Source organism: Pan troglodytes, chromosome 14, assembly GCF_028858775.2.
Source record: "Pan troglodytes isolate AG18354 chromosome 14, NHGRI_mPanTro3-v2.0_pri, whole genome shotgun sequence".
Lineage (NCBI taxonomy): Eukaryota > Metazoa > Chordata > Mammalia > Primates > Hominidae > Pan > Pan troglodytes.
Window position 1 is genome coordinate 29459216 of NC_072412.2, and position 23783 is coordinate 29482998.

At 39.5% G+C, this 23783-nt stretch overlaps 2 protein-coding genes and 1 long non-coding RNA gene across 10 annotated transcripts in view; 2 read left to right on the forward strand and 1 right to left on the reverse strand.

The window, feature by feature from the left end:
* Positions 1-19683, reverse strand: part of KATNAL1 (katanin catalytic subunit A1 like 1) — a 102576-nt gene extending 82893 nt beyond the window's left edge. The window contains exon 1 of one of the 8 annotated variants that reach the window (XM_024348495.3): positions 19458-19683. The gene's annotated coding sequence lies outside the window, so the exon portion shown is untranslated. Of the gene's footprint in view, positions 1-18804; positions 19309-19457 lie in introns of those variants that run through there. The other 7 variants (XM_024348496.3, XM_024348497.3, XM_024348499.3 and 4 more) reach the window with 7 other exon arrangements.
* On the forward strand, positions 4473-10615 carry LOC107972228 (peroxiredoxin-2-like). The gene has a single exon (XM_063792024.1). The coding sequence runs from the start codon at positions 8251-8253 to the stop codon at positions 8845-8847; it is 597 nt and encodes a 198-aa protein (XP_063648094.1). The 5' UTR covers positions 4473-8250; the 3' UTR covers positions 8848-10615.
* LOC134808117 (uncharacterized) overlaps positions 19324-23783 on the forward strand; it is a 37809-nt gene continuing 33349 nt past the window's right edge. The window contains exon 1 of the long non-coding RNA XR_010150413.1: positions 19324-19470. This is a non-coding gene — a long non-coding RNA (uncharacterized LOC134808117). The remainder of the gene's footprint in view (positions 19471-23783) is intronic.

Below are 23783 nucleotides of genomic sequence, written 5' to 3' on the forward strand. Positions count from 1 at the left end.
TAACAAACAAAATGAAGGATATTATATAACTACTTATATAATGAGACAAAAAATTCCATAATTCTTATCGATGCAATTCAAAATATTATAGAAACAATAACAGAGTACAACTTTCTGTAAGACAGGTTGACTAAGGAGAAGAATGAAACTCTTTTTAGGGACAATATTTCACTTAGTTGGGATTCAAAGTTAATATTCCCTATCATCAAAATCAATCACAAATGTTCATACATTCTAATGTTTACCTTGAATACAATACATTTCATGTTTGAAAATGTCTACTTTTCAAAGTAGGTTAGGTGCTACTTTATACTGATAGTAGTCACAAGTATATGATTTCAATTCAGCATAATCATTGTTTGGAAGGCATTTAAAGGATTTACTCTTAGTATTTACATGCCATTATTTGCAGATTAATCATTCCAATTAAAGGTTAAATAAAAAGTGCCTCAACTGCACAGTTAAATGGAAATTTCCTTGGCACTTACATCGAGTTCTAAAAAATGCTGCTGAAACTGTAGTTTGAACTCAGAAAACATACCTATTGCAAACTGGGTAGGAATGGAGACCTTACTTCTTTGTTTTAACTTATAACAGCATGGAAAGCTATATAAAATTACTTGATATTACTTGTGATTCAAAGAATAGTGGTTGCCATTGAAATAACTTTACTGCAGTATTAGTTTTGATATAAGAACTGTTTTGTCTTGTAATTTTAGGTTGAATTCATTAATACTATTGAGTCTGCATCACAAATTGATTTCTAAAGCCATTCAGCATTCAATATTCAGATTGACAGCAGTTTCTCACATTCAGAAAAATTTCAATCTCACTTCTAAATTCAAAAGTTTGCAATAAAGCCTTACAACTATTAAACCATCAAATTGCTGTACAGCAGGGAAAGTGAGAATATTCAGCTTCTATTTCTGACAAAAATTCCTAGAACTGACAATGGCTAAGTCCACAAGAGCAAATGTTGACACTACTGGTTCAAGATTACATGATAGATTCAAACATTCTCTGCAAAATACCTGCTAAGAAATAAAATAAGTAACTGTAGACTTCAAACTTACACTTTCACAGCTTTATTTGTCCACCTGAATTCTTTTCTATTCTATACAAATTTTTACTACCATCAGTTATAACACATCTTAGCAGACTACACTTCATTCAGGTTGCATGCCATTAGTGTTTTCTTAACTTTTTGAAATATTCTTATCTTTAGCTATTCTACACACACTATTCATTAAGATTATTTAACAACTTCAAACTCAGCCTTGACTTTTCAAATAAACAACTGAGCAGTATTGGTAACATCTGTCAACTCATCAAAAGCCAAGGAAAACCACTCAAAATCATTTGCCTTTTTAATTGATTATTGATGTCCCCAATTCTTTGAGCAACTCTTCTTGCCAAAAGACTAACAGTCTTAAGTTTACCTTCTCCAGATACAATTCTGCGCCTGTTGTAACCAACACAATTTAGTTACTTCACTATTGATAAATGACTTCCTTGCTTGGCTAACAAATGAGCCACTTGGAAGTTTACTCTGGGTGCAGCCTGATTTTTATTTTCGAATTTTGTAAAGAAATTCTACTGGAATAAGATATTCCTTTTTATGTTTTCTCATTTTTCTGACCATTACTTTCCTGTGAGTTGGGAATATTGTGATGAATGCAGAGTCTGGTAATATCAGTGTATATTGTATTTAACACAGCTATAGTATCACTGCATAATACAATGCCTTGTCATAACTCAATAATCCATGCTTCAGCATGCTTTAAAAGTATAACATTCCAAGTCTATTTTTTTCATCTTTTCTTGTTTTGACATGATGTGTATGCATTGATAATAAAGTAAAATGTCACAGCACAGTGATATGCATGGCACTTAAAACAGTGATTACAGTTCAGAAACAGCAGTGCAAAAGCAATGAGAATGCCACATGGTTTCTGTCACAACCCCTCAACTTTGCCATTCCAGCACAAAAGCAGCCAGAGACAATCTGTAAACAACTAAGTGTGGTTGTGTTCCAATAAAACCTTATATGTGGACAATGAAATCTGAATTTCATTTAATTTCCACGTCACAAAATAGTATTCTTCTTTTGATTTTTCTTCAACCTTATAAAAATGCAAAAATCATTCCTGATTCATGAGCCATTCAAGAACAAGTGACAAGCTGGATTTGGCCCCTGGACTGCAGTCTGCCGACTCTTGCTTTCAGCTTCTATCTTAAGAATCTAGCAAGGGAAGCAAATTAAAACCAAAAGAAGCAGAAGGAACAATGTAATAAAGTTGAGGGAAGAAATCAATGAAATAGAAAACAGAAAAACAAGAGAAAATTTCAATGTAGCCAAAAGCAGGTTCTTCACAAATATCAATAAAATGAATAAACCTCTAGTAGGATTGACCAGGAAAGAGAGAAAAAAAAAAATACACATTACCAAAACAAAAAATGAAGGAGGGCTATCACTACAAACCTTGGAGCTACTGAAAGACAAAAGTGAGTTTAATGAAATGGACAAATTCTATGATGGTCACACACCAAAGCTTGCCCAAGAAGAGACAGAGTAGTTAATCGGAATACTCCTTTATCAATTAATAAAATTGAATACAGAAGAGGTAGAAATATTTCCAACTCTTTTTTTTTTCCTTTTTTTGCCAGAGTTCTTTTGGCTATCCAACTCATATTTTAAAGCCAGTGTTAGCCTTACACCAAAATCAGACAAAGATCTTATCAGAAAATTACATATCAATATCCCTTAAAAACATAGATACAAAAAATCTTTAAATTTTAGCTAATCAAATCCAGCAATATGTAAAATAGATAATGGATTATGACCCAGTGACGAAATAGATAATGTATTATGACCCAGTGACGTTTTTCCCAAGAATTCAAGATGGTTTATTTTAAAACCAATCAATACAATTTTAAGAGAATAAAAATGAAACATTATAAATCATCTCAATAGATACAGAAAATGTATTTGACAAAATTCAACATAATTCATAAGAATGCTTAGCAAACTAAGAATAAAAGGCAATTTACTCAACCGAGTAATGGACTTCTATGAAATACCTACAGCTAGCATATGTATTGTGAAAGACTAAATGCTCTCCAAGATCAAGAACAAGACAAGGATATTTGCTCTCACCCCTTCTATTCCACATTAGAACTGAGGTTCTAACCAGTGCAATAAGGCGATACAAAAATAAAAGGCATGCAGATTGGAAAAGAAGTAAAGCTGCTTTTATTTACAGAAAACATGATTGTCAGTGGAGAAAATCCTAGGGAATCTGCAAATAGCTCCAGAACTAATAAACGAGTTGTGTAAGGTTGCAGCATAAGAGGTCAGCATACAAAAATCAATCTTATTTCCACATACAAGAAATAACTGGAAACTAAAAAGAGTAAAATCATCCAAAAAATATTAAATATTCAGGGATAAATTTAACAAAATATGTGCAAGATCTGTAACCTGAGAACTATTAAAATCTAAGAGAATTAAAGATGACCTAAATTAATAGATATGTGTGTATGTGTTTATGAATAAAAACACTCAATATGCGTAAGATGTCAAATTATCTTGAAAGTGACCCATAGAGTCAATGGAATCCCAATCAAAATCCCAGCAGCCTTTTTAGGAAAAATTGACAAGCTGATTCTAAAACTTATATGGAAATGAAAGAACACAAAATAGACAAAAGTTCTGAAAAACAATAAAGTAGGACTTACTAACACAGATGTATTCAGGTGGGGTACTTCTAAGGGGTTGAGGGGAAAAATGCCTGTTGGGGGTGGATGTCTACTACATGATTTTAAAATTTACTATAAAGTTACAGTAATCATGGCCGGGCACGGTGACTCATGCCTGTAATCCCAGCACTTTGGGAAGCCGAGGAGAGTGGATCACCCGAGGTTGAGAGTTCAAGACCAGCCTGACCAACATGAAGAAACCTCGTCTCTACTAAAAATACAAAATTAGCCGGGCGCGGTGGGGCATGCCTGTAATCCCAGCTACTCGGGAGGCTGAGGCAGGAGAACTGCTTTGACCTGGAAGGAGGAGGTTGCAGTGAGCCGAGATCACGCCACTGCACTCCAGCCAAGGCAACAAGAGCGAAACTCCATCTCAAAAAAAAATAAAGTTACGGTAATCAAGACAGTGTGGAACTGACATAAAGGCAGACACAAAGATCAGTGAAAGAAACTAGAGAGTCAAGAAACAGATTCATACATACAAAGCCAACTAATTTTCAACCAAAGTGCCAGAGCAATTCAACGAGGGAAGGACAATTTTTTCCAGCAAAAGGGTCCTGAAACAAAGTGGCTATCCATATGCAAAACAAAAACTGAATCTCAACCCTTACTTCACATCACATACAAAAATTAACTCAAATGGATTACTGACCTAAATGTAAGAGTTAAAACTATAAAGCTTCCAGAAGACAACCTAACCCAAGGTATTTTTTTTTTTTTTCCATCAGTTCCCCAAGCCCCAATTCCCATGGGGCAATTTGAAAAGGGCCATGTAACATCTGCAAAGGAAGTAGTCTGAATTACAGGAGAGGAGGCCTAAGCTTAGAGAACCTGAATCTATTAAGTTTTATGCTTCCCCACCCCTTGTTCCAAAGGGAGATACTGTATCTTCCAAGGCTGTAAGCAAACCTGACCTTTGCTCTGGAGAAAGACACTATCTCCTTCTACCCTCCAAGGCTGTTCAACTTGGTACCTCCCTTCATCCTGGGGAGCCCTTCTGCCTCCTCTATGCTGTCCTTTTTTTATGTATCACATGTCTTTCTCTTTCTTTTTTCACTCTCTTACCTTTATGGAGCACATTTTCTACAGTTGGGAGAAAAAATTTTTGCAACTGTGCATGTCTGTAAATACCTTTATTCTACCCTCATACTTCCATGAGAATTTGCCTGGCTACTGAATCTTAGTTTGGAAATAATTTTCCTTGAGAATTTTTATGGCATTTCCCTAATACATTTTAGGTTTCAATATTAGGTTAAGAAGACTGAAGTCATTTAAATTCCTAATTCGTTATATATCACTTGTTTTTCCCCTTTTCTGGAAACTTCTCTTTGACATGAGTTTCCTAAAATTTTTGATGATATGCTTTGAAATGGGTCTATCTGGGGTTCTTTCAATGTAGAAATTAATGTCTTTCCATTTTAGGAAATATTCTGAATTATTAAAATTTCTTTCCTGAATTTCATCAAAAATTTCTTTCCATTTTTTTTCTGCTGTGAAATGCCTTTTATACAGGAATTAGACTTCCTCAGCTGGTCCTCTAATTTTCTTAGTTTCTCCCTCCTTTTTTCCATCTCTCTGTCCTTTTGCTCTACTTTCTTGGAGATGTTCTCAACTTTATATTATAATCCTTCTTTAGAACTTTTTCCTTTTTTATTGAGGTATATAACTTAAAAGTGCACAAGTCTTAAGTGTGCAGCTCAATGACCTTTTACACTGTGCACATACACTGTGTACACCCCGGCAACACCCCTTCAAAATACAGAACACTTCCAACTCCCCAGAAGGATCCTTCATCCCTCCCAGTCAGTACTTTAATCACTATTCTGATACCACAGATGAATTCTGCCTGCTTTTTAAAAATCAGCTTTATTGAGGTATAATTTTCATACAATTAAATCCACTAATTTTAAGTGTACAGTTGATGAGTTTTGAAAACTTTATAAACTGCATAACCACCACTACCACCACAACAAAGGTAAAGAACATTTCCATCACCCCAGAAAACTCCCTTTTGCCACTTTGCATTCGACCTCCAACTCTCACCATGCACTCTCCTGTTCCCTTCTCCCTACACAGGCCCACCTCAGTTTACCGCGCCTCATTTTACTGCACTTCACAGACACCATTTTTTACAATTTGAAGATTCATGGCAACTGTGCATCCAGCAAGTCTACCGGTGCCATTTTTCTAACAGCATGTGCTCACTTTGTGTCTCTATGTCACATTTTGGTAATTCTCACAATATTCCAAACTTCTCCATTTTTATTATATCTGTTAATAGTGATCAGTGATGTTACTGTTGTAATTGTATTGGGGCACCACAAACCATGCCCTATAGCAAGGTGAATATAATTGATAAATACTGTGTTCTGACTGCCCTACCAATAGGCTGTTGCCCTCTCTCTCTCTTCTCCTCGGGCCTCCTTTTCCCGGAGACACAATACTGAAATTAGGCCAATGAAGAACCCTACAATAGCCTCTAAGTGTTCAAGTGAAAGGGAATAGTTGCATGTCTCTCACTTGAAATCAAGGGCCAGAAATGACTAAGCTTAGCAAGCAAGGCATGTTGAAAGCTAAGATAGGCCAAGAGGTAGATCTCTCGTGCCAAAGAGCCAAGTTGTAAACGCAAAGAAGAAGTTCTTGAAAGAAATTAAAAGTGCTACTCCAGCGAACATATGAATGATGAGAAAGCAAAACAGCCTTATTGCTGATATGGAGAAAGTGTGAGTGGTCTGGACAGAAGATTAAACCAGCCACAATATTCCCTTAAGCCAAAGCCTAATCCAGAACAAGACCCTAATTGTCTTCAATTCTATGAAGGCTGAAAGAGGTGAGGATGCTGCAGAAGTATGAAGCAAGTAGAGACTGGTTTATGAGGTTTAAGGAAAGAAGCCTTTTCCATAACACAAAAGTGCAAGGTGAAGCAGCAAGTGCTAATGTAGAAGCTGCAGCAAGTTGTCTAGAACTAGCTAAGATCATTGACGAAGATGGCTACACTAAACAACAGATTTTCAATGTAGACAAAATAGCCTCCTATTGGAAAAATATTTCATCTAAGACTTTCCTGGCTAGAGAGGAAAAGTGAATGCCTGGGTTCAAAGCCTTAAAGGACAGGCTGGCTCTCGTGTCGGGGCTGATTTAGCTGACGACTTGAAGTTGAAGCCAATGCTCATTTACTAATATGAAGATCCTAGGGCCCTTAAGAGTTATGCTGAAGCTACTCTGCCTGTGCTCTGTAAATGGAATAGCAAAGTCTAGATGACAGCACATCTGTTTACAGTATGGCTTACTGAATATTTTAAGCCCAACTTTGAGAGCTATGGCTCAGAAAAAAAGATTCCTTTAAAAATATTGCCACTCACTGACAATGCACCTGGTCACCAAAGAGCTCTGATGTAGATGTACAAAGAGATAAATGCTGTTTTCATGCCTGCTTATCCATTCTGCAGGCCATGGATAAAGGAGTTATTTCAACTTTCAAATCTTATTATTTAAGAAATACATTTTTTAAGGCTACAGGTGCCATACATAGTGAATTCCTTTGATGAAACTGGGCAAAGTAAATTGAACACTTTCTGGAACAGAGTCACCCTTCTAGATGCCAATAAGAACATTTGTGATTCAAGGGAGGATGTCAAAACATTAACACTAACAGGAGTGTTACAGAAATTGATTCCAGTCCTCATGGATGACTCTGAGGGTTTCAAGACTTTATTGGAGGAAGTCACTGCAGATGTGGTAGAAAAAGCAAGAGAACTAGAATTAGAAGTGGAGCTTGTAGATGTGACTGAATTGCTGCAATCTCACGAAAAAACATAAACGGGGTAGGGCACAGTGGCTCACACCTGTAATCTCAACACTTCGGGAAGCCAAGGCAAAAGGATCACTTAAGACCAGGAGTTCAAGACCAGCCTGGGCAACACAGCAAGACCCCATCTCTACAAAAAATAAAAAAAAAACTTGAATGGATGAGTTGTTTCTTATGCATGAGCAAAGAAAGTGGCTTCTTGAGCTGCAATCTACTCCTGGTGAAGATGCTTGTGAACACTGTTGAAATAACAATAAAGGATTTAGATTACTACATAATCCTAGTTGATAAAGCAGCAGCAGGGTTTGGAGAGGATTGACTCCAATTGTGAAAGAACTGCTACTGTGGGTAAAATGCTATCAAACAGTATAATTGCATGCTATGGAGAAATTTTTCACAAAAGGAAGAGTCAATACATCCACCAAACTTTGTTGTTGTCTTATTTTAAGAATTGCCCTGGGCCAGGCACACTGGGTCATGCCAGTAATCCCAACACTTTGGGAGGCCAAGGCAGGAGTATCACTTGAGGCTAGAAGTTCAAGACCAGCCTGGGCAACATAGCAAGATGCCAATTCTAAAAAAAAAAAAAAAAAAATTTAATTAGTCACATGGGCACTGAGAACGCGGGTCCACGCACGTGATCGTCCGTGCATCTAGCCTTTGCCCACACAGCTTGTTCAGTCATGGCCTCAGGTAATGCGTGCATGGGAAAGCCCGCCCCTAACTTCAAGGCCACATCCATGGTGGATGGCGCCTTCAAAGAGGTGAAGCTGTCAGACTACAAAGGGAAGTACGTGGTCCTCTTTTTCTACCCTCTGGACTTCACTTTTGTGTGCCTCACAGAGATCATTGCAGTCAGCAGCCATGCCGAGGACTTCCGCAAGCTGGGCTGCGAAGTGCTGGGCATCTTGGTGGACTCTCAGTTCACCCACCTGGCTTGGATTAACATCCCCCGGAAGGAGGGAGGCTTGGGCCCCCTGAACATCCCCCTGCTTGCTAATGTGGCAAGACGCTTGTCTGAGGATTACGGTGAGCTGAAAAGAGATGAGTGCATTGCCTACTGGGGCCTCTTTATCATTGATGGCAAGGGTGTCCTTCGCCAGATCACTGTTAATGATTTGCCTGTGGGACACTCATTGGATGAGGCTCTGCAGCTGGTCCAGACCATCCAGTACACGGACGAGCACAGGGAAGTTTGTCCTGCTGGCTGGAAGCTTGGCAGTAACACAATTAAGCTCAACGTGGATGACGGCGAGGAATATTTCTCCAAACAAAATTAGGCTGGCCAATGGATAGTGAGCTTGTGCCCCTACCTAGGTGCCTGTGCTGGGTGCCCACCTGTGCCCCTACCTAGGTGCCCTGTGCTGACCCAGGAAAGGCCAGACCTGCCCCTCCAAACACCACAGTCTGGGACCCTGGAGGGCTAGACCAAGGCCTTCTCATGCCTCCTCCTGGGAGCTGAATAGTGACGCCCACTCCCGAGCCCGCCCAGCAGCACACAGGCCTAGAGGTGACCAATAAAGTATTAGGGACAAGAAAAAAAAAATTAGTCACATGTGGTCCTAGCTACTCAAGAGGCTGGGGCGGGATGATCGCTTGAGTCTGAGAGTTTGAGGCTGCAGTAAGTTATGATCGCACCACTACGCTCCAGCCCTCCAGCCTGGGTGACAGAGTGAGACCCTGCCTCTAAAAAAAAAAGAAAAGAAAAAAGAAAAGAAGGAGGAGGAAGGAAGAAGGATGAGGAGGAGTAGGAAGAGAGGAAAAAGAGAAGAAGGAGGAAGAAGAAATTGCCACGGCCACCCCAACCTTCAGCAACCACTACCCTGATCTGTCAGCAGCCATCAAGAAAAGATCCCCCCACCAGTAAGAAGATTAAGACTTGCTGAGGCTCAGATAATTGTTAGCATTTTTTAGCAATACAGTCTTTTTTAACAACAGATGCTGGCAAGGCTGCAGCGAAAAGGGAATACTTATACATTGTTGGTATGGAAAGCAGTTTAGAGATTTCTCAAAGAACTTAAAACAGAACTACCATTTGACCCGGCAGTCCCATTACTGGGTATATACCCAAAAGAAAACCAATCATTCTACCAAAAAGACACATGCACTCGTATCTTCACTGCAGCACTATTCACAATAGCAAAGCCATGGAATCAATCTCGGTATCTATCAACAGTGGATTGGATAAAGAAAACGTGGTACATATATACCATGGAATACTACATGGTCTTAAAAAAGAACAAAATCATGCCCTTTGCAGCAACATGGATGTAGCTGGAGGCCATTATCCTTAGCAAATAAATGCAGGAACAGAAAACCAAGTACTATATATTCTTACATATAAGTGGGAGCTAAACATTGGATACTCCTAGACATAAAGATGGCAACAACAGACACTGGAAACTAATAGAGGTGGGAGGGAGGCAGGCAAGGGTTGGAAAACTATCTTTTGGCTACTACACTCACTCTCTGGGTGACGGGATCATTCATATCCCAAACCTCAGCATCATGCAATATACCCATGTAACAAACCTGCAGATGTACCCCCTAAATCTAAAATAAAAGTTAAAAAATTTTAAAGTCTTTTTAAATTGAGGCATGTACATTTTTTAGACGTAATGCTATTGCACACTTAATAAACTATAGTATAGTGTAAACGTAACTTTTATATGCACTGGGAAACCAGAAAATTTGTGTGACTAGCTTTATCGCAATATTTGCTTTACCAAAATGGTCTGAAACAAAGCCCACAGTATCTCTCAAGTATGCCTGCAGTTTTGTCAGTTCTAGAATGCAAAATAAATAAACTCATATGGTATATACTCTGATTTCCTTCATTTAGAATAATGCTATTGAGATTCAACGATGCCCTTATATGTATCAGTAATTACTTTTTATTGCTGAGTAGTATCCCATTATATAGACATACTAAAATTTGTTTATTCACTCATCAGTTCTCCATAGCGCACTTCACAGAAACAAATCACAAAAGTACAGGACATATCATTTACCCAGGCTTTACTTTATTTCCACTGAGTTTACATCTAAAATTACAAGATACAAAGAAAGCAATCCACTATGAGGGAGAATTAATACAACATAAAGCAAAATTAAGGCCTTTTTAGCTACTGTAAAATAAGTACATTTAAAGACATAGGGACAAGAAATTTTAAAATAAATAAGCTTATTTGAAAAATAATCAAAAAGAACTTCTGGCATTAAAATATATAGTCATTGAAATAAAAAAAAAAACCTCAGTGGACTGAGGAAGCAAGAGATTAGACACAGATAAAAGGAGAATCAATAAACCAGAAGACAGAGCTGCAGAAACTGACCAGAATGCAGCATATACAGAGAGAATAAGTAAATAAGATTAAGAAATGCAACAGAGTAGAAAGAGAAGATCCATCATGTATGTCTATTATGAATTCCAGGAGAAAAAAGAAAGGCAAAATTCAAAAATACAATGGCTGAGAATTTTCCAAAACTAACAGAAGACAATAATTTTCAGTTTCAAAGCAAATCAAAATTCACACCTAGAGACAAGGTAGTAAGACTGAAGAACATTTAAAACGGAAAGAAATGACAAATTATATACAAAGGAAAGAAATTATATTGACAGCTAACTTTTCAAGAGGAACAGTGGGAGCCTGGAGACAATGAAATAATATCTTCCAAGGGGTAAGGGTGTAGGGGGTTGGCAACCTAGAATTGTATACCAAACCATTCAAGTTTATGTTTGATAAAGGCCACATAAAAATTTCAGACAGAAAAGCCTGGATATGAATCCAGGCACCATAAATTTTTAGTTGTGACCTCAGGCAAATCATATAATTTCAATAAGCCTCAATTCTGTCTACAAAATAGGAAAAATAATATTTATCCTAAGGTTATTTTAAAAATTAAATGTGATCATATGTTAACATCATTCCTCACATACAACACTGAATCAATATAAGGAATATTTTTACTCTACACTCAACATCAATGCAGGTAACTGAAGCAGTTAATTTTTCCTCTGAAAAAAAGAAATCAACTGATTCAATTTTCATTATAAATTTCTAGAAGCTATACTAAAATTATTTTTAGTCATAATCTTGAAACATAGTTTTTTAAATCTCCTTTAATATAAATTAGAAGAATTTCTAGGTCTTTTTAAAATGTCAGGTTAAATCTAAAGACAAAATATTTTAGCAATGTCTAATATTTGACAATGTCTCTTATTTTGAGATTATGTATTCAAAAATAAATTAAGCATCTTCTTACAGTATTTACTGCTGAACTGACCCAGCAAAGTTGCCCTATACAGAATGCTCCAGATAATACCTTCAAGGAGAGTTCTAGGCTCAGACTGAGAAGAGCTCAGTCCAAGTTCATGCTCAGATCAAGAAGGAATACTGCTTTATCTGGTTCCAGATAATTATTTTTGTAACTGTTTCATGACTCAGATCTAAACGTAACACATAAAGCCATCTTTTCAGCTACATCTCCAACCTTTCTGTTCTCTCCTTTAAATCTACCATCACCCACAACACACACACACACACACATTCTCTCCCAACATACTTGAATTTTTTATCTCATGCCAAGACTAAGACATATAATTGAAAAAATGAAAAGCTAGCTTGTATCCAGAACCCAATCCCACCAGGGATGTCACTCATAATTCCTTTTACAAATGAAATCATAATATTTATCATTCTTTTGTCTCCACAGTAATGGTTTTTGAAGAGGAAACAAAACATTTTTTAAACTAATTTTACGTGAATGATGTCAATCTAATTCAGTTATACTTACAATGCATATGAGGCTAAGAAAATAATTTCTGCTTTAAACTATTTTTATTCTGACACTTCCATATTTTTCTCATATTGTTCCTTTTCCTCCTAAAAGTTGTAAATTCCTGAAAGTAGATGCCTATTTCAGAAACACCTAAGTAACCTGAACTATAGCAATGTGAACTAAATAACACTAATTAGAACAGTGGTAAGCAAAACAACAAATCAAGTTTTATTTTCAATATTTTGTACCACAATGAATTTTATCAATATGTCCAGGCTTTACATGCTTAATGAAAAAAAAAAAAGTTTCTCCAAATCACCGAAGTCCAGTTTATGTCATACAATGGCTGCTATAAATAAAACAATTAAGGAAACACATAACCATGTCTTCTCAAATTAATGCATCCTAAAGTATGTTTCAAGCACAATAAATGAACCTACTATGTGAGTACTAATCAACAAAATAGTTAATTTTGAAAACCACAATACCTCCCATCTCTTTATTTTGGGTAATAGTCTCAAGGACTACAGTTTGCCATGAATAATAAAGAAAACAACCACAAACCCAGACATTACAGAAGAATGTATGTAGTAATTAAGGCTTTTCATTTATTTTTTACATGTATACAAATCACTTCTCAAATATTTTAGAAACAAAAAAAACTGTTCATAAACATAAAAGAATCTAGATAACTAATACAGGGTTCTAAGAGCTTAAACGTTTCTCAAAAGTAACCATCACAGTAATTTCTGCTCATGTTCTAAATTCTACTGGCAGCTTTAAAATATTACAAAGGACAGAAAATGTGGATCATCTGTTACTGTGTCTCAAGATGACAGCTTAAACTATAAACTTGGCCAGGCATAGTGGCTCACGCCTGTAATCCCAGCACTTTGGGAGGCCTAGACAGGCGGATCTCCTGAGGTCAGGAGTTCAAGACCAGCCTGGCCAACATGGCAAAACCCCGTCTCTACTAAAAAAGTACAAAAATTAGCCGGGTGTGGTAGCGAGTGCCTGTGGTCCCAGCTACTCAGGAGGCTGAGGCGGCCGAAGCTTGAACCCAGGAGACGGAGGTTGCAGCGAGCCGAGATGGCGCCACTGCACTCCAACCTGGGCGACAAGAGTGAGACTCTGTCTCAAAAAAACAAACAAAAAAAACCCTATAAACTTTATCTAAGTGCGTAAATACCCTTTTTAGCACAAAAATAATAGTAGCGATGTTTATTGAATGCTAACTCCCCACCAAGTAATACGATAAAAATGTTTTTCTAGGCATTATCTCATCTAATCCTTGTAACACTACAAAACAATAACAGTTACCCACCATTTAGCAGAGGAGGTGACTGAGGCTTTAAAGAATTTAAATAATTTGCCCATAGAGCCTGGATTTGAACCCAGATGTGTCTAACTCAGAGCCTGTCCTCCTGGCTCATTACAATTTACTGCCTCAAATTCCTTTAAAGTTACGCAGCTAATCTAAAAATAAATATAAAAGGCTTATTAACAGAAATAAAGATATTTTGTTGTGGTTGCCTATATAATTAAATACTACTTGTTTTTTAATTTCATAGTGCTTTGAACAGCCTAAAACCTTTCAAAACCATCTGCTTCATATTACTTTATTTTATGAAATATGTATGTATGTATTTATTTATTTTTGAGGCAAGGTCTCACTCTGTCGCCCAGCCTGGAGTGCAATGGTGCAATCTCAGCTCACTGCAACCTGGACCTCCCAGTCTCAACCAATCCTCCCACCTCAGCCTCCTGAGTAGCTGGGATCACGGGTGTGCGCAGCCATGCCTGGCTAATTTTTGTATTTTTTGCAGAGATGATGTCTCGCCATGTTGCCCAGGCAACTTGTCTCAAACTCCTGGACTCAAGCGTTCTGCCCCTCTCAGCCTCCCAAAGTGCTGGGATAACAAGCAAGAGCCACCACACCCAGACTCAAGTAGTCTTTGAACAAGTAATTTTATAATCATATTTACTTACTCATCCATTCATCATCCAATCTAAACTAATTAGTAAGCACCTACCACATTAAGCAAATAACCTATATACATATAAGAAACAATGTAAGGCCACGTGGAGTTCACTAACATAAAATTCTTGACTTCAAATAATATCTAATAATGCAGAGAAAATACAAGTATAAAAATATCAGGAATTATCTGTTAAATACCAGTCATCCATACTCTCACATAAGTAGGTCAGAAAAAAAAAAAACAGTCACTACTGATTCTCTCATTCATTTCTCTTCCTACTGCCAAATCACCAGGAAAAATGGAAAGAGTAAAACATCAGAAAGAAAAGAATACTGACATATAAAGACACTCACAGAGACAGGAATAAACGAGAATAAAGGAACAACTTATTGAAATACAGCAAATGAAGTTATATTGTTTGTCCCTCAAACACGTAAAAGCTAAGAAAATAAGAAATAAAATACATTGTTTTTTGGAGATGATTTCCTTAAAAAACATAAGAGTGAGTATACCAAAACTAGTTTGAGCACTGATTGAAATGTAACATCCTTTGAGAGAGGGGCCAGATCTTATTCATGTATCATGTATCATTTGGTGCACTGTTTGACATAAAGACACACAATAATGTTTCTTGAACTCAAATGCAAGGCACATGTGTTTGATAAATGTCCATAAAATAACCATTCTAAAGAGTTCTATAATACTCTGGGAAGTAAATACAATTAGGGGGTCAGCAACTAAGCATTAAATTCTTTACAAAATGCAAAACAATACTTAGATATGATTAAAAACTATAAAAAGCGCTTACTAAAAACAGCTTCATAGCAAAATATTAAAAAGAATAAGATTTCAAACCAAAGCTCACTTTTTAATAGGCTGCCTAATAGAAGCTTTTACAATTACTAATGGACAGAACAAAGTTACAAAAGGACTTAAAAGGTCATTTACTCCTTTGCCATCCGTTCGGTTAGGACCACAATCAAACCATACCCCAGCAAAAGAAACATATCTAAAGACATCCAGTGAAGATTAAACCACCTTGAAAAACTACTCCATTTTTTTTGAACTACTCTCACAATCTATGCCTTGAATTTATCTGGCAAATGCCCATATCTCACTTTTATCAAGTATTCTAGGGCACAATTTCCCTGGGACTACCATATATAAGTATAGTTATCACTGAAGAGAAAAATGTTTAAAATAATGTTGAGCCGGGTGTGGCCACATGCCTGAAATCCCAGCCACTGGGGAGGCTGAGACAGGAAGGCTGCTTGAGCCCAGGAGTTCAAGGCTGCTGTGAGCTATGACTGCACCATTGCATTCCAGCCTAGGTGACAGAGTCAGACCCTGTCTCCAAAAAAAAAAAAATAAAATGAAATACTCTTGAGCACATTAAACTATAAACATATTTTCATTTACAGATGCTCAAATATCAGTGAAATCACAAATCAGTCCAGACATGAAACACTGTCAGAATTGAAGAATTTTAGAGTCATTGAGCTCTCATATTATCTAGTGGAACTTCCTGTTTCTTTGACGATGAAAACAAGGCAAAAGTACATTGGTATTAATGCTCTATACAATAACATTTTATAGCATTAAAGGAAGCTTCATTTTAAAAAAATTGATTAGTCCTCAGACTCTAATCATCACTTTGTAATATAACTACTACCTGATCCACCTGCTTAATATGGTCAAGTCAAGTCACAGAACAGGGCCTTTCTATCAGACAGAACTGGCAGTCCTGCCACATGGTTAGTAAGGAAGTGGGAGAAGAAATGCTTTCAGTTGTTGAGCACTTTAGGGTTTACCTCCACTAAACTGTTTCAACTTCCCAAAATCAAATAAATAGTATTAACACCTCATATGAAATAAGGGTACAGATTTGGAGACCTGCCTATGATCATGCAGAAAATAAGTTGTAGACACAAAATTAGACAACTTACTTTCTTTATTTTCCCCTCCTTTGTTTGTTATGCTCTCTCCCAGTTGTTCTTCCTCTCTGCCTCCTAACTAGGGTCTCATTTGTAGGCTCCTCCCGCAAACACATACACACAACTTTTTTTTTTTTTTTTTCTGACACGGAGTCTCGCTCTGTCACCAGGCTGGAGTGCAGCAGCATGATCTTGGCTCACTGCAACCTCTGCCTCCTGGGTTCAAGCTATTCTCCTGCCTCAGCCTCCTGAGTAGCTGGGGCTATAGGTGTGCGCCACCATGTCTAGCTAATTTTTGTATTTTTAGGAGAAACGAGGTTTCACCATCTTGGCCAGGATGGTCTCGATCTCTTGATCTCCTGATCTGCCCGCCTCAGCCTTCCAAAGTGCTGGGATTACAGGCGCGAGCCACTGCGCCCGGCCTACACACATTTCTTAAATGAGAGTTCCATATCCAAACCTCTTCCTTTTTCTTTTCTACTCATTACTCCAATGTGAGCTGGTCCATTCTCCCTTGTAGCTTTAACTACTTATCTATATGCACACTTCTAACTCCAGCCTGCTCTCTCTGAACTCCAGACTAAAATGCACCTCCACCTGAATATCCCATAGGAACCTCAAACAAATGCTCAAAACTCAACTAATATCTTTATATTTCACCCCAATAAAAACCAGCTCCTCCTCATCTCAATCAATGGGTTCACTATTACCTCAGTCATGCTAGCCAGAAACTGAGGAATCAATCAGCTAAGAGTTCCAAATCTAACTCCCAACATCCAAACTCTTATCAAGTCATATCAATTTTCTCTCTTAAATATTCCTTGAATCCATGTCTTTCTGTAACTCCAACTGCTTACTTCAGATTCTCTTCATTTCTCTACTGGACTTTGTTTTTTTCTATTACACAACTGGCTTTTCTACTACCTCTAATCTTTCCCCTCTCAGGTCCATTCTCTACACTGGGGCTGGAGTTATCTTTCTAAAATACAAATCTGACACCACCACCACTCTAGCTAAAATTCTTCAATGACTGCCCCATATCAAGAAAAATTCTAAACTCTGAATATGGTGCCAAGTACTTTAAGATCTGGCCTCACCCACTAATTGCAAGTATTCTGGGATCCAGTCATTCAGAACCACCTAGCGTTTCCCAAATACAAAATACTCATTCTTCAATCTATCCTTTGCTTATTTTGTGCCATCCATTTGTCCTAGAATGACTTTCCTCATCATCACTCCAGTGAAAGCTTATTCAACTATTTTAACACAAGTTAAAAGTCAAATCATACTGAAGGCCTCCCCTGACTTCCTTAGACAGAGTCAGGATCTTTCTACTAAATGACAGAGAATGGTCAGTGCTTGAGATCAGGACCAGACCCACCTGGGCTGAAATCCCAGGTTCACACTTTACCAGCTATGATTTTGTGCAAGGCCTCTAAAGCCTGTTTCCTCATCTCTAAAAATCAGTAACTACTTCACCAACTGTTTTGAGGATTAAGTAAGGAGTTGCATGCAAAATACTCCTCACAGCACCTGACATATTCAATAAATGTTACTGTTATGTGATTATTTCCTCTGGGCTCCTATAGCAACTTGCACTTATCTCTACCACACTACTGTGATGACAAGACTGCCCATGCAGGATACAGACTATCTTTTTTCATCTCTTTATTCTCACCACCTGGCATAATGCCTGGCACATAGGTTCTTAACACATTTTGAATGAATAAATAAAATACTTCAAACCTTATGTTGTATCACATAAGGCCTCAATTTTGTTTTCTACCTGTCTTACTAAACCTACTTTCCATCTCCTCCTTGTACAAAATTGCAACCTCAAGTAAAATTTACACAGGTCAACTTCATTTTAATTAAGAGAAAGTTTTATAGGATTTGTGGTCTTTTTGTTTTTAAACACACACACACACAAACTCACAATAATATCAACAATTCTCCAACTTACTCCATAAAGCAGCAAATTTCTAGGGTGGTTATCTACCTATTAAAAAAATTTAAAGGGTCGTCAAGGAAGGTTTCGTAAATCTGTGTCAGCTTCCTTTACCAGCAAGTCTTTGAGTCAACTCTAAGGACTCAAGTGTACTCCTGAACATACAAAATATATAAAGAATTAACTAAATAATTAAAACATGGTATTTTTCCTTCCGAAAACATGCTGAGAAATTCTGAATAACACTGGAATAATCAAAGAATTATTGCTGCCTACTGCTAAAAAAAGTCTGTTTTTAAAAGTTACTAGTAATTTAAAACTGAACTAATCAAAATATGTGTAGGCAGTGTTCAGGCTGGCAAGGGGGGGGGGGGTGGGGTGGAGCACTCATTTCACAACCTTGAACCTCAAGAAATAAAATTCAAAAATGCAAAAAGTTAAAAATGCCAGATACCACCATATAATCGCAATGACATCTTTTTATCTATTTCCACACTTAACCTTTAAACATGACTGCCCTTTGAGTAATTACCAATTGATGGGTTTAATATGCAAACACCTCTGAGCTACTTTAAAACAAACATGACTAACCCAGAAATAAACGTATCCAGGAAAGGAGAAAAACCTGTTAAAACACGGTTTCTCAGGTCTCACAACCAATGTGTGACATACATACGGTTCTGCACCGAGAGGCAGCAACCTGCGAGGGTCAGAGGCGCCGAAGACCCGAGGCCCTGCAGCTTGGGCGGCTGCTCATCCCTGAGACTGTGCAGGGCGGTGGCCCAGCCGGGGTGGGGCTGAGCGCTGCAACTGGGGCGGGCCCAGCTACAGGGCGGGAAGCCCGAGGCTCACCTCCACTTCCCTTTCCCAACGCACAGAGCCCAGGTCCGCGACCACTCAACAGCCCCCTCAAGACAAAGAGAGATTTTTTTTTTCTGTCCCGGTCCGCTCAAAGTTTATCGGTCTTTCCCGGCGGTCGGGGCCGCCGGGCTTTGTAGTTCGCCAGTCCGAGCTACCCCACCAAGACCGCGAGCCCGAGGAGTCGCTGAACTACAATTCCCATGATGCACCGCGAGCCTGGCGCTCCCGCGCCCCTCCCCGTCCCCGCACGGGAGCCAGCGCCCGAGGAACCCCGCAGCCCACTGCCCTGGCGTCTCCGGCGGTGGGAGGCCGAGAGGGGCTGTTGGCTAGAGCCCTCCACCACCTGCTGTCTCGCCCTCGCCCCTTTCTCTCGGATTCATTACCCAGAAGGCGCAGGTCCGGGCACATTCAGCGATGCGGTCCAGATGGGGTGCGGGTGGGGCGCAGGCCGCCGCCGCCGCCGCCGAGTCCGTTAGCTCGCGACGTGCGTGAAAAGGCGGCGGCGGCGTAGTGTTGCCATGGCAGCCGCGGCCGCGCGGTGGGCGCAGCGCGGGAGGGAGCGCGGGGGCTGTGAGTCCGCTCTGGGGCGGAGCTTGGGACTCCCGCCCAGGTTGCCGAGGGGAGGGAGGTGCAGCGGCGCGGGGTGGGAGAGCAGGGAGACAGTGACATTGAGGAGGACGTGTGGCCGACTGAGCTCTGGTCGTGCTTGATGAGCCTGCCTCCACTGCGTCCAGCCCCCGTGGCAGGGCACCTTCGTGCCTGCTGCTTTCGGAGGTGATGCCAGTGGCGTCGAAGGAGGGGGCACCCGGGGCGTCGCAGCGCCTTTCCCCGCCGCCTGTCCAGGCGTCCGCCGCTGGGTCTGCCCCCAAGGGATGTGTGGATCCTACGCCACCTCTGTGTTTTTCTCCAGTCAAACCGAATTGAAGTCTTTCGCACCCCCTTTCTCCATTCTCTGGGGAGGGGGATAGAAAGGAATCCTTCGATAAGATGGAATGCATATGGCCTTTAGGATTATTCAGGAGGTTTTACAACTTGCAAATGGCATTGCTTTCGACTGAATTTGGATTTATGCTGTTTCTTGGCAATCGTTTGTGGACTCTAGGATAAACAGGTTAAGAGCGTGGGCTTCTAAAACGAATTCTTAGTTCACGTCCTGCCCCTGTGCTTGGTAGCTGATGACCAGGGGCGCCTTTCTCACCTCTTAACGTTTTGATCTGCAAAAATGGAGATATCCATCTTGCAACTCTTGTAAGAAATACACGCATTAATACTGATGAAGCTCTATAAAACAAAGCTTAGCATTTAACAATAGCTATTAAATATTAATTATTTAATCAATAGTGATAAAAGTCAGAATAGTGGTTGGCTGTCGGGGAGGGGTTTGAGAGAATTTTTTGTAGTGATGAAAAAATTCTATAGCTAAGAGTTTCGGTTACAGAAGTATATGCACTTGTCAAAAGTCTTGGAATGGGACGTTTAAGATTTGTACATTTCACTGCATGTAAATTTACCTCAAAAGAGAACATAAAAATGTGTTGTTATTATTATTAGAGCTATAGACTCTAATGGAAACTACAGAGATATTCTAGGCCCAATCTCTAGATTTTATAGATGGGAAAACTGAGGCCCAGAAATTTAATAGAAAAAAAGAGGAAGGGGAGTGAATTCGTGACCTTGTCATTTTCTAGTAATGAATATCTCCTGAAAAATTATGGTTGAAAATAACAAAAATGGCTCCTGTAATCCAGCTGAGTCATCCTACCACAGAGATTTTCTTGAACTTGACTGAGTCCCTTATCCACCTTGTGGTGTTCCCCACGGCCAATGTCCTCTCAAGGATTGCACCGTCACTTCTGGCTCTCAGTTCTTGCTTTTCCTGAACACTTAGACCTCTCCACATATCACCTCTTACAACTCTCCTCTCTCTACTCCTGCTGACACGTAATTTCGAAATCAGCCCCTTTTCTTTGGTTGTTTCTATAGCCAACTCTTTGGAAGGTTTGGAGCAGATAAGTGGTTTTAAATTAAGGATGCAAAAAACCTAAAATTAGAAATCCCTGCTCTTAAAAGTCCTTCAGTTCCTCCCATGATATTTTTATCCGCCTACCACCTACCCCCATTTTTTCATCATAACCTGTAACCTCCCACTATTGTACCGTCTCTCTGGTCCCATCTCTCCCCTCCTCTCTTCTCTCTTTATACAATACTTTTATTTCCATCTCCTAATCTGTGCCTTCATAGCTACCTGCCATTCCTAAACTGTTTACCGAAGTTTTTTCCTACACAAAGTAACTTCCCAAGAGGAACTCTGGAGCCAGCTATTAAAATAATATTTTTTCACATATGTATCCTCATATTCTATTTGATTCAGTCCACAGTGTAGCTGCTCAATAAATATTAAGCAGCTTACGTACATGACCTGTTGATATAGTTTGGCTGTGTCCCCACCCACCTCTCACTTTATTGTAATAATTCCCACCTGTCAAGGGCAGGGCCAGGTGGGGATAATTGAATCATGGGCGCGGTTTCACCCATACTGTTCTTATGGTAGTGAATAAGTCTCATGAGAGCTGATGGCTTTATAAATGGGAGTTCCCCTACACAAGCTCTTTTGCCTGCCACTGTGTAAGAAGCCCCTTTGCTCTTCCTTCATCTTCCACCATGATTGTGAGGCCTCCCCAGCCATGTGGAACTGAGTCCATTAAAACTCATTCCTTTATAAATTACCCTGTCTTGGGTATGTCTTTATTAGCAGCATGAAAACGGACTAATACACCTGTCCTGGCTACCTTCACAGTGGGTTTGCTTATGAAACCCGTTTTCTTACATCCATAATAATGGTTTACTCTAGTATAAATGAGGAAGCTATGTGATAATAGCTGGAATCTGCTGTCTAAGAGGAAGAAAAGAAACCAAAGTAACCATAGCTTATACAGAAGAAATGACAGCACTTAAGAGATGAAGTCCGGAACAAAGTCTGGTATGAAGCCATAGGACATCCTTATAGGAACTTGGACCTGTCACCTGCAGCAATTTGGTCACAACTCTGCATATGTAATGAGCATGTAAATAAATTCTCCTTTACTCCTGGAGAAGATGTTACTGATCTGCTACCAGCTGAACACATGTTTGTAGTAGGGATGATAGGTTCACCGGATCCATCTCTCCCTGATCTGGTTTCCCTTGTGACCGATCACTTGTCTTTCTTTGCAAGGCAGCTGGCCAAGGTTGTAGTGCAGCCTACAGCCATGACGAAGTCTCCAAAGACAAGGTCCCAATGCATAACGCTCCTTGTTTTGTGAAGCCAGGATCCCAGAAAATCAGCTCAGCAGGACAGGCCACTTGAGAATGGATGACAGCAGCACAAACAAAAGCTGTCACAAAAGTGAGTTGGAGGTGGGCAGTCGCGGGAGGGAAGACCACAAGCCACTGAAGCACAGCCTTAAAATGCCTCGCATGGCTATGGACAGGTAGGAACGAATAAGGACCGATAGTAAACCATAGTTTATTGTTTTCACCAGATACTTTGGACCTGTTCAAGTGATAGTTAAACACCCTATACAAATCCAAAAGATGGAGCTGAAAGTAGTAGCATATTAATCCACACAGGCAGTGTGGTCAAGAGCCACCACCCTCATTTACAGCGCATCTGGTTTACAGTTGAGGTCTTTCCTCAGTTCTTAGAGTTCTTGGCCTCTCTGGCATTTGACTTTGCTGACCACCCTCCTTGGTGGGTCCTTGACCTTGGATCTCTTCAGAGCTTTCCAACCAGACTTCATTATGTTATTCACCAGCTCTTTTACCTGCTTCTTAAATGTGAGGATAGTTGCCAAGGTTCAGTCACTACACCTTTTCCATTTGCAAGCTTCCGCCTTGGCCGTGGGTGATGCTCCAATTTCTCTTGCTAGTTCTGATCCACAAGTTCCAGCACTGCACAAGCAGGCCCACTCTTACTTAACTTGTTCTGTTACTTCTGTTCTCTTCGCCTAAGATACCAGCGCCTTACCCTATCTAAGGTCTACGTATTCTGAAAACAAACCTTCACATGAAACCTTTCCAGATCATTCCTGCTCAGTCATATCACCCTGCTCTGTGCTCAGAATATTTCCTGCCAATCTCACTCCCTTGACAGCTGACCATACTGCTGAGTGGCTGCTCATGTATTGTTTACTCATTGGCTTTTTGTCTTTTCTCGCTATATTTCAAGCTCCTCCAACGTGTATTTCTGGGTATTCTCAAAACACCTTCATAATACTCTACATATAATAAGGGCACAATAAATGTTTTTGATTTGTAGTTCTTTTATCTTTTCCCCTTAGTATAACCTCCTTTATCTGGTAGCTCTCCCTCTTCTAGTACTATGCAGGACATTTGCAGCCTCTTGATATAAATTTCCCTGAAGCCTATAGAACTGTGGGCCCCCATACATATTCAGTGGAGGAGTACCTTGGGAGGTAATTCCTTAAGTCGCTGTTGCTGTGGAAGGAATTCAGTATGTAAGTAGCACTGAATTCCAACGTTCAGACCCTCTTACCGTAAAGATCTAGAGCAGAGTTTTCCTCACTGTGGGTCACAGTCTATTAGTAGGTCATGAAGTCAATGTGATGGGTCTCTTCCGGCTTTGTAATATTTAAAAAGTGATAAGGTAAGGTAGTGTAGGGTAAAAGAGAATGCAATAGAATGCGGTAGAAAATGAAATCCAGAGGGGA

Bases quoted from the DNA above. Each gene is read 5' to 3' on its own strand.
- LOC107972228 (XM_063792024.1), top strand. From the start codon at position 8,251: ATGGCCTCAGGTAATGCGTGCATGGGAAAGCCCGCCCCTAACTTCAAG.